This window comes from Mastomys coucha, unplaced genomic scaffold (genome assembly GCF_008632895.1).
Source record: "Mastomys coucha isolate ucsf_1 unplaced genomic scaffold, UCSF_Mcou_1 pScaffold18, whole genome shotgun sequence".
Taxonomy (NCBI): Eukaryota; Metazoa; Chordata; class Mammalia; order Rodentia; family Muridae; genus Mastomys; species Mastomys coucha.
Genome location: NW_022196900.1, coordinates 4,445,531 through 4,456,427, shown reverse-complemented (window position 1 = coordinate 4,456,427; position 10,897 = coordinate 4,445,531). Strand labels below are relative to the sequence as shown.

General features: G+C 53.6%; 1 protein-coding gene across 4 annotated transcripts; it reads left to right on the top strand.

The window, feature by feature from the left end:
* Positions 1-1,312: 1,312 nt before the first annotated feature.
* On the top strand, positions 1,313-10,139 carry Tpm2 (tropomyosin 2). 4 transcript variants are annotated; one of them, XM_031377200.1, is made up of 9 exons: positions 1,313-1,662; positions 2,113-2,238; positions 5,177-5,310; positions 5,414-5,531; positions 5,623-5,693; positions 6,190-6,265; positions 6,441-6,503; positions 6,622-6,691; positions 9,989-10,139. In XM_031377200.1, the coding sequence occupies exons 1-9, from the start codon at positions 1,549-1,551 to the stop codon at positions 10,069-10,071; spliced, it is 855 nt and encodes a 284-aa protein (XP_031233060.1). In that variant the 5' UTR covers positions 1,313-1,548; the 3' UTR covers positions 10,072-10,139. The 4 variants fall into 4 exon arrangements, with proteins under 4 accessions (XP_031233060.1, XP_031233062.1, XP_031233059.1 ...); XM_031377202.1 differs by lacking the exon at positions 6,190-6,265 and adding an exon at positions 5,840-5,915; XM_031377199.1 differs by lacking the exon at positions 9,989-10,139 and adding an exon at positions 8,905-9,221.
* Positions 10,140-10,897: the final 758 nt, after the last annotated feature.

Below are 10,897 nucleotides of genomic sequence, written 5' to 3'. Positions count from 1 at the left end.
CTAGAGGTCTAGCATAGACTTATTTGGATGGACGAGACATCTTTGTCTTGCACAGAGTTTAGGGAACACACAGCAATGGGCTGGAGTCAACTCCGAGGTCAGGTCAGACGGGCTCTAGTGACGGTGGGTCCAGTTAGTAGACAGCGTGCAGATGGGGATTCACTCCGTGTCCCCTTCACACCCGCCAGTCCCCCTTCCTAGGATTCCCACGGTGGTCCCCAGCCCACCAGCAAATCTCAGTCCTCCGACCCCTCTACATCTGCTGGTCCAGGAGAGGCGCCCCCCTCTGAGACGCCGCAGCGCTCGCTCGCTCCCCTCGCCCACCCCAGCGAGCAGAAAAAGAACCCAGCCACGTTCTCCCAGCTCAGCCACTGTTTGTCGGAAGCCTCGGAGGAGGGGGACTCTCACCGCTCGCTCCCTGCGCCTGGTGGCTGCGTAATTCTTCCCCGCGTTCCCTTCGGCTCTCGGTGGCCCGGCCCCGCCCCCCACGGGAAAACATCCCAAAAAAGGGCAGAAAAGAAAATTCGGAGTCGAACTGGCCCGTTGGGGAAGACCGCCGAGTCCGCTGAGAAGAAAGGAGGAGGAGGGCAGGCACCAGGGAAAGAGAGAGAGGCGAAAGGGGGAGCAGTCAGAGCCCGAGGGGGCGGGAGCGCCTTGTCCCGGGTGGGAGTGGGGGTGGGGAGAGCGCCCTGGCCAGCGGGGCCTCAGCCTCGTGGAAAATATGCGGGGCACGTGGGGGGCGGGGCGGGCAGGCGCTGAGGACCTGGCTCTAGGCCCTGAGACTGGGAAGGAACACTAGGTTAATAGATGCCAGGCCCGCCCTCGGGGGCAGCAGTCCTCCTGCCTCAGTTTCCCCAAGCACACGCAAAAAGAGTCTTAGCCACCCCCTCCCCGTCGGTAGTAGCGCAAACCTGGAGTCTGGGACCCCAGGGTAAACTGAGGCACTCGAGGCGTGCAGGAGATCCGCCTCCCGAGAGACATTTAATCTGGGGGAGATTTACAGGAAACTTCTAAATTAAGGGTAGCGGCTGCTGCTAGCAGAGGGAGGGCACGCGGTCTCTGTGCCCGGGCAGCTGCCGTGAGCTCACGCCCTGAAATAGCCCCGGGGGCCCCAGCCACAGCTGCCGCTGGGCCCGCCTGTCACTCAGAGGAAGCGCTGAGCCCCCGACCCAAGGGTCTTGAGGCCGCTGCTGACCAAGGTTTTTACAGCCCGCCATGAGCTAGTTTTGCTTCCGACGGCTGGCTGGGGAAGAGAGGGGGCGGGGCCGGGACCCGAGGGGGCGGACCCGAGGGGTGGGCGCAAAGGGCGGCCGCGCCCCGAGACCGGGCAGTGCTTCTGCCCCTACAAGGTTTGGGCCTTGGTGGGGGAGGGTCCTGGTCCCCCGGCTCCGCCCGGCTCCTCCCCGCCTTTTAGGCGCCCGCGCTGCTGGTACATCACAGTCCCTCTTGGTCCTCCTGACCTGTCCCCCCGTGCATCCAGTGCTCGCGCCTAGCCCAGTCTACCTACTCTTCACCGCTCACCCGCCGGGCCCACTCCCCACTGCAGCCATGGACGCCATCAAGAAGAAGATGCAGATGCTGAAACTGGACAAGGAGAATGCCATCGACCGCGCGGAGCAGGCCGAAGCCGACAAGAAGCAAGCTGAAGACCGATGCAAGCAGGTGGGGCCCAGTGTAACCTCCCCTTCTTCACTCCCCCAGCCTCGAGTCTGCTCTCCAGTGTCTTTTCATCAGTGTGAGGGCTGGGTTTCACAGGACCCCCCAGAGCTCAGCCCTGACTAGAGGCTTCACCCCACCCACCTGGGGAGTGCCCAGTTACCACTCCTGTCATTACAAAGCTACAATGGGTCCTAGCTCCTTGAAGCTTGTCACTTTCTCCTCCCAGGGCCTTCTAACACTACTGACTGGATTATCCTTCCATTTATCCTTCTTCTCCCCTAACAGTCTCCAAGTATCTCTTAGAAGCACCCCCCACCCTTCAATCCCTGCACACACACACACACACACACACACACACACACACACACACACCCTTCCAGACCCTCCCAGACCTGTCCTTCCTTGCCTCGGGGCCCTGACCCAGAGCTGGCTGATCAAATCTGTCTTCCACAGCTGGAGGAAGAGCAGCAGGCCCTCCAGAAGAAGCTGAAGGGGACAGAGGATGAGGTGGAAAAGTATTCCGAGTCTGTGAAGGATGCCCAGGAGAAACTGGAGCAGGCCGAGAAGAAAGCCACTGACGTGAGTGTGGGCTTGGGGAGATTTAAAAGAGCCCCAGGCGTGGTTGAGAAGGGGAAAGGGATCCAGGCCTCTCCAGCACCAGAACAGACAGGTTTCCTCTCTGTAACACCACCGAGGGCAGGTTTACACAAGCAGCCCAAGACACTAGGTAAATCAAAACCACCTACTACTTCCCGATAGGACTCAGCCTTGTAATTCCTTTGGGTTCCAGCCCTTAGAATGTGCGGTGATCTAGTGGTGAGTCATTGTAGAGTCACCCTAAGGGTGGGAGGTGAGAGTTTCCCCTCCCTCTTGGTTAATCCTCCCCTCTGAGAATGAAGAGGAGGAGAGTGCTGCTGGCTGCATTTGGTGTGTCTGAGGGCTGGAGTTGAGTGTGAGGAGCTAGCTAGTTTGAGGGGCAGGAGAGGTGAGGCGCTCCAAAGACGGGGCTCTGATCCGAGGTGTAGCCCTAAGGGGCCTTTAGGAAGTCCCCATCCCTGACCTCTGGCACCAGCAGGACTGCTGTCCTCGAGCCTCAGCTCAGGTTCTAATGGCTCCTCATTTACCCTCATTAAGCTGTCAACCTCAAGCCCAGGCCAGGCCACAGGGCAGAGGGACAGGGCCACTGTTGCCAAAGCAGCCACCTTGGCAGGCTCTGCTTACCCTGAGGTTTCTCTGCCCATCCCCAACCAGATTTTGCTGCTTCCCAGCCCACATCTTCAGGCTGCCTGGCCATGTGACTTTAGATGCAGCCTGGTCATGTGACTTTGGATGTTCCACTTTTACCATTCCTTGCCTCTGTTTCTCCTTTTAAATTTAAGATGAGTCTGTAAGTAGGGTGTAAGTCATGGTCTGAACACCTGAGATGACATTTGTATTGCTCATTCTCTTCTTCCCCCCCAACCCCCAGGGCTGGGTTTCCTTCACCTCTAGTCTCCAGTTTTGGATCTCTACGAGCTCTGGCACTTGGGAGGGAATTGACCTGCAGCTGCTTGCAAAGTTGACCCTGGGCATCTGATACTCTATAAATAACCTAGGCTCAGTGCAGCTGGAGGCAAGACTGGAAACCCAAGGAGCTTGGGGGGTGGGGGGAACAGTTGGGGAAGCAGGCAGCCCTGCCAGTCATAAATAGGAAATGCAGACCAAGTTTATAGTGTTGCCTTGAACATAGCAGTTAAATTAGGCGGTGCCTCGATTCCTCTGCTCTCTTTCATTTGCCCTTCATCCAATGGGAACAGTGGCATCTCCCCTGTGGTGGGAGAAGAGCCGGCATCCATAGCTTGGAAGAACAGACATGGCGGATATCAGTCTTCTTCTAATGACCCCAAGACTTCCCGGGCTTGGCAGTCATTTGTTGCCCTACTGCCACCATCTCTCTAGAGTAATCCCCAGTGTCCCCCAGAGCCATTCTCCCCTATGCTGTCCCCAGAGTGTTTCCACATTGAGTCACTGGGCTCTGTGCCCGTGATGGTCTCTTGTTCTAAGTGGCCAAACTCCAGGTACTGGAGGCACCTGGAGGACAAGCTGTAAACTGCTTTCTATATATGGTGATGTGTTTCTCCTACTCCGCAGTGTTGCCCAGGGTCTGCCATCTCTGCCAGCCCCACCTCCCCCTGGAGCTACCACCCAGCTCCTCCCCTGTGCACCCTCCCTCCCCTCCACTAGTCCAGTCCTTTCTTCTTTTTTGGTCTTAAATCACTACAGGGATCTCTATGTTTTTGTCTTGGAGAACAATACAGGGCTATCTGACATTTATACAGGGAGGACTCTGAGCAGGCAATGTATTAGAATGTTATATCTGCAGAGTGTGTCACTATTTCCATAGGTGGTTTATGAATCAACTGGAGCTTAAAAATAAAAAGGGGACAGGGGGCTGGAGAGGTGGTTCAGTGGTTCAGAGTACTTGCTGCTCTTGAAGAATACCTGGGCTCAGTCCCCAAGGTCTCACAGCCATATGGGCACTAGGCGCACGCACAGTATACATACAAGCAGGCAAAACACTGAGACACATAAAATAAAAATAAAGACTTTTTTTTCTTAAAGGCACAAGAGTCCCAGGCCCCTCCTTGGAGAGCTCAGTTGAGTGAGTGTAGCATGGAGTTGAAAACCTGTTTGGTTTATGAGCCTCCCCTGTGGTCCTGTGGATTAATAGTGCATTATCTTAGAAGCGTCCTAAGAAGCTGTGGTTGTTAAGTCTGATTTATGAAGTAGGAAACTGAGGCTTCAGGAGGCCAAATGTGTTGCCCAAGGTCATATAACAAGTGTGGAGTAGCCGAGCCATGGCTCTAAGACGACAGACTGACTCTGAGCCAGTGCACTTAAAAACCACACTGCTCTTGTCATTTTCCTTTATGAGCAATCCTGCTCCTCCCCACGTCTGTTTCCCAGGGTAGCCTGGGTCTCTATGGACCTTCTCCAAAAGCTCTTTCCATATTCAGAGTCTGAGTATCATCACTTGCTCTCCCTTCCCCTACCCCATCGTCACCTTGGCAGGGAGCCCCCTTCCTTACTGGCCTGGCTTGCCTCTGAAGTCCCTGGCTGGGAAGTCTGCCTAGCAGCTGGTGGTGTCACAGAATTTGATTTTGTGATTGGCTGCTTTTTTAGCAGCGGCAAAGTCTTGATTCTTGCCTGTTCCCCCACTTCACCTGAGCCAGGCTCTGCTTTGTAGGAGTCAGAGCTGCCTCAGACTTAGGTGTTAGCATTTGAAGTACTCTCAAGGGAGCTACTGGAACCAGCCACCTAATCGCTAACCCGGAAGAGGCATCACGTCAGGAGGATGGAGCTTGTGGGGGAACGCAGGTTTTTTCCTAGGTAGAAGACTGTTTACATGGGGGAAATAAGTTGAATACTTAGAAAGCAGAAAGCTAAGATTCTGGAGAAGAAATATTCTGTTCTTGAAGTTTAACAGATCCTAACTAAGGCATGAAAAGTCCTCTGACCTGTGACCTCTGACCCACAGGCTGAAGCAGATGTGGCCTCCCTGAACCGCCGCATTCAGCTAGTAGAGGAGGAGTTGGATCGGGCACAGGAGCGCCTGGCTACCGCCTTGCAAAAGCTGGAGGAGGCTGAGAAAGCGGCTGATGAGAGCGAGAGGTGGGGAAGGGGGCCCTGAAGTAAGACAGGGTAGAGACTGCAGAGGGAGGGACCCGTCTCTGCCGGAACTGGCCCCACACGCACCTCTGTCCCTGCTTCTCAGAGGAATGAAGGTCATCGAAAACCGGGCCATGAAGGATGAGGAAAAGATGGAGCTGCAGGAGATGCAGCTGAAGGAAGCCAAGCACATCGCTGAGGACTCAGACCGCAAATATGAGGAGGTGACAGCCTTGTCCCACTCACTTTCACCAGCAGTCCCCAAAGTCCCAGGTGGTCACCACTGGCCTCCTTCTCTCTGCTGCTTCCCCTCAGGTGGCCAGGAAGCTGGTGATCCTGGAAGGAGAGCTGGAGCGCTCTGAAGAGAGAGCCGAGGTGGCTGAGAGGTAAAGACACCCTGGGTGTGAATGGAACGGTAGAACTCGGCCTGAGGGCTCAGCTGGGGGACACTGTGCACAGTGGTCAGGCAGTCCCCCAGGCCAGAAGCCACAGGAACAGGCTCTGCCCTCTGATATATGCCCGCCGCCCCCAGCCGAGCCAGGCAGCTGGAGGAGGAGCTTCGAACCATGGACCAGGCCCTCAAGTCGCTGATAGCCTCAGAGGAGGAGGTAGTAGCCTCTCTGGGCCTCTCTAGGCAATGGCACCTTTTCTCACTCACCCCACGTCCCTCCCAGCTCAGCGTCTCAGGCTACTGTCTCTCTCTTGCAGAAGGAACGGGGCGGGGGCGGGGCTTCCAAACTCAGCCTGCTGTCACTCTCTCTCACCACTTTGCTCTTTTCTTTTCTCCTCCGCCCCTCCCCCACTGTGCCACCCCACCCCACCCCGCCCCACTGTCTCACCTCACTGTGCCCTCACGCTCCATCCTGCCACACGCCCCTGCAGTAAATGTGGGGACCTAGAGGAGGAGCTGAAAATTGTTACCAACAACTTGAAATCCCTGGAAGCCCAAGCGGACAAGGTATAGGGGGGGAGGGGCCGTGAGGAAGGGGCTGTGCAGAGCGGAGGGGAGGGCTCAGGTAGGGAGGGCTAGGTGCTTAAGGAAGGTCGACAGGAGCCTGAGGAGTTCAGTGTAGGGTTGAAGGTATCCGGATAACTGAAGCGGTTCACTGACTGCCTGTATATGTCTCTTAAAGTATTCCACCAAAGAGGACAAATACGAAGAAGAGATCAAACTTCTGGAGGAGAAGCTGAAGGAGGTGAGAGTACCTGTGGCAGGCAACTGAGGGGAAGGGATGAGACAGAAGGGTGACTTAGAAGGTACTCTCTCTGGGGAGGCCTCTTTCTTGGCCGTGTCTCATCCCTTCTTTATTTCAGGCTGAGACCCGGGCAGAGTTTGCTGAAAGATCTGTGGCCAAGTTGGAGAAAACTATTGATGACCTGGAAGGTAAAAAGGATGCTCCTCCACACCAGCCTGTCTGTCCCTTATCCCATTGTCTGTTAAGTGAGGTGGGTTACCAGAGCTCTGCAGACTCTGCCTGGCCATGCCTACAACCCACGCCATGAAGCCAGGCTACCCAGGGTTTCTGGGTTTAGAATAATGAGGGTTATCTGAGGAGTTAAAAACAGATTGCTGGGGACTAGAGAGCTGGCTCGGTGGTTAAGAGCACTGGCTGTTCTTCCAGAGGACCAAGGCTTAAGTCCCAGCTTCTACATGGTGGTTCATATTCTGAAACTCCAGTTTTAGGCAATATAGCACCCTCTTCTGGCTTCTGTGGGAACCAGGCATGCACACAGTGAACAGACATGCAGGCAAGACACCTATACATGTGAAATAAAAAAAAATTTTTTTCAAGACAGGAGTTCTCTGTAGCCCTGGTTGTATAGTCTAGGTTGTCCTCAAACTCACAAAGATCTGCCTACCTCTGCCTTCTGAGTGCTGGGACTAAAGGTGCACCACCTGACATTTTTAAAAGATTACACACACACACACACACACACACACACACACTGTAGCTGTCTTCAGACACACCAGAAGAGGGCATCAGATCCCATTACAGACGGTTGTGAGCCACCATGTGGTTTCTGGGAATTGAAGTCAGGACCTCTGGAAGAACAGTCAGGGCTCTTACCCACTGAGCCATCTCTCCAGCCCCATCTGACTTTTTTTTTTTTTTTTTTAAATCGGGGGGGAAAAAAAGACAACATATTTCTGGGCTTGAAAGTGGCTCAGTGGGTAAAGCACTTGTCCCACAAACATGAGGACATGAATTCTGATACCCAGAAGTCATGTAAAAGCTGGCTACAGTAGTCTGTGTCTGCAATACCAGCAACAACTCCTATGACATAGGATAGAAACTGGGTGGTGGAGACAGGAGAATGGCGCAAGCTCAACTGGCTTGGCCTCTGAAGTGATGATAAAACCCTGCCTCAAACAAGATGGAAGTTAAGGACCATACAAAGCTGACCTCTGACCTTCACACAGATACCATAGCACACTCAGATACCATAGCGCACACACATGCGCACACACATACACCCCCCCCCCACACACACACACACCCCATATGTATCCACAAAATTAAGTTGAGTTCCTGAGGGGTGCAGTGGTAGATCACATAAGAGGCCCTGATTTAAAAACATAAAACAAAACCAGAGCCCACATGCTCTAGACCCTACTCCAAGTTCTTGCTGACTCTCACTAGACATGGTCCGATTCTGTAGACCAGGCTGCCTCAGATTTATGGCAATGCCCTGGAATCTGGCTCCACAATGCTGGAATTACAGGATTAGGCTACAAGCTCCGTAAGGCTGGTGTTGCTAGCCTTGCATAACACTAATCTGGTAATTACTGTCTCTAAGCACAAGACAATAGTGATATTAGAGAGATAACCCCGCCCCAGTGCTAGAGATGGAAACCACAACCTCATATGTATTGGACAAGAACCCTACCACTGAACTGTCTGCAGCACCAAGACTTCTGTACCAAATACTGAGCTATTTGATTTTTTTTTTTTTTTAATTCAGTGCTGGGGATTGAACCTAAGACCTAAGGCCTAGGCAAGTTCTCTGCTCTTGAGCTGTATCCCTAGCTGCTCCTTGATCAGATAGGAGGGCTTACCCAATACTGGTCATGCAAGATACCGCTTTGAGTCACACTCAGCAGATACAGGAATGCAGGCTTTTTTTGGTCTATGATAGGATAATAATTCCTGTTATCAGGCAAGGTGGCCTTTCCCTTCCGCTCTGATAACTGTTTACTTTCATTATTTCTCATGTCTTCCTGTTTCCAGTCTTCTCAGGTAGGCAGGAATTTTATCTCCAGCATTAGGACCTTAGACTCCTGGTCAGCGTCCTTCCTTTCCCTCTTAAGCATGCCTGCCTGCCTGCACAGAGCACTGCTCACAGGCTTCTGAGAGACTGCAGGGTGGGGGTCGGGGGGGGGGGGGGGGGGGGGGGGGGAGTGAAAAGTTGAGGTGCAGAGGAGCCAGGAAGAGGAAGCTCTGACTGCTATCTAGCCTGTCCTCAGGCCTCTCTCCTCTGTCCACCCCTCTGATTCTGTTTTCCATTTCATCATCATCATCTCCCTCCTTTCCTCCTCCCTTCTCCATTTCCTCTCCCTGTGCTCCCTCCCCTCCTCTCCCTCTTTGCACTCCCCAGATGAAGTCTATGCACAGAAGATGAAGTACAAGGCCATCAGCGAGGAGCTGGACAACGCACTCAATGACATCACTTCCCTCTGAGCTCCCACTGTGGCTGTGGTGGCCCCTTTCTCTCCTCTCTTTCTATTCTCTCTGAGGGGAGGGGGCAGCCAGGAGGAGCTCCAATTGGCCACATTGCACTGCCAGCCTGAGGAACAAACACGTCTGCTACCCCTGCCACCCACTCTGGCACTGGCTTTCTCCTGCCATCTATCTATCCACCATCCACTGACCTCCATCCCTCCACTACTTAATAAACTCTGAACTTGGTCTCCATGCTGTTCTCCGTCAGAAGCTCTTCCTCGCTCTCAAAGCACTGACTCACTCCTGAGACCCCAGCTTTTACTGCCATCCTCAATCTGTGCTGCTCAGCCCTCCTCCCTCAGCACACTGTGGCTCACACACAGACCCAACTGCATGGCACTCTCAGCCTGTCACTTTCTGATAATCAATGCATGTGGCTATATGTAGGCCCACTGAGCACAACCTTCCTCCCTCCTTGGCAGCCCATCACTGACCTTGGCACACTTAACTGGGATTTTAGGATCTGAGGGAATGGCTGAAAGGGAAATAGGGTGCTGGGCTCAGGGGAGGGGGCCAGGTGGTCAGGAAAGGTCTGGAGTGAAGGTTGTTAAAGTCTTGGATCTCTACAAGAGAGGCTTTCGCAGCAGCTGCAGGTCTGTTTACTGTCCCAATTCTGTCTGTCTGACCTTCCCTTTCCTGGCTGAACCTTTGTCTTTCCTTTTGTTTCCAATTTTCCTAACATTCTCAAGGTAGGCACCCTGTTTATGATACAGGCCTCCCCATTCCGTTGTCATATCTCAGCCAAGGGCTGGAACAAGATTTGTGTCTGGACATTTGCTCCTACCATAGGCCCCAGGTCTCCTAACACACCCCAGGTCTCCTAACATACCCTAGGTCTCCTAACACACCCCAGGTTTATAAAGTGTCTCCTAATATGTTTTTTGTCTGTGTTACCTTTCCCTGTCCATGGTTCCCTCCTGTTTACCCTCCCCCACCTCACCTGCTGCTTCCCCTCACAGAGACTTTGGCTAGTGCCAAGGAAGAGAACGTGGAGATTCACCAGACCTTGGACCAGACCCTTCTGGAACTCAACAACCTGTAAGGGCTGGCCCTGCTGCCCACCAGACTACATAGTTGCCTCCTCGGGCCAATAAACTGATGTTACCGGCATGCCAGGGCCCTTTAAGCATTCTTTGTTTGCAGTGGAGCTGGAAGGACCCTGACTGAGCAGAGCCTGGCTCCCTTTCCTGTAGTGTGGTCCCATTTTCAATGGGAGTGATGAGGAGGTATGGGTACCAGGCTTAGCAAGTGAGCTGTGTGAAGGGTCTCCTAGGGGTTTGGGGACTAGCCTGGCCTTTAGTCCCCACAGGGCAGAGCCACCATCCATGGCACCTATGTTCCATGCAGGCACTGGGCCAGACATTCTAAAGGCAAAACTGCAAAAATGGACAGATTTTCCTCCAACAGGGTAAAAGCCAGAAAGACTCAGTTCGAATTGAAGTTTAGAGGTGTGGCCAAGCTAACCTCTTAACACAAACTGCTAGGTGTTCTTGCTCCGAAGGCGTTCATATTCTAATCCTGGGGAATGCCACTTTAGCCAAAAAGAGGGACTATTCAGATGAGCAAAGAATTTGAGGTGGAGGAGGTCATCTCAGGTTAACAGGGTCAGGCTCAGAATGATCACAAGGTCCTCCTCAAGGGTTCGGGAAGCCGAGCGAGCGTGAGAGTGCAGACCCGTAAGCCCAGCACTTGGGAGACTAAGGCTGGAAGGACTCAGTCTCCATCCAGTCTGCTACAGAGTAAGGCTGTCTAGAAGGCAGAAGAGGAAAGAAAAGGTTGTGGGGCTGGGGATGAGGTCAGAGGCAGTAGGGGAAGATGTGGCAATGGAAGCAAGGAGCCGGAGTAATGTAGGGAAGGGGTCAAGAGCG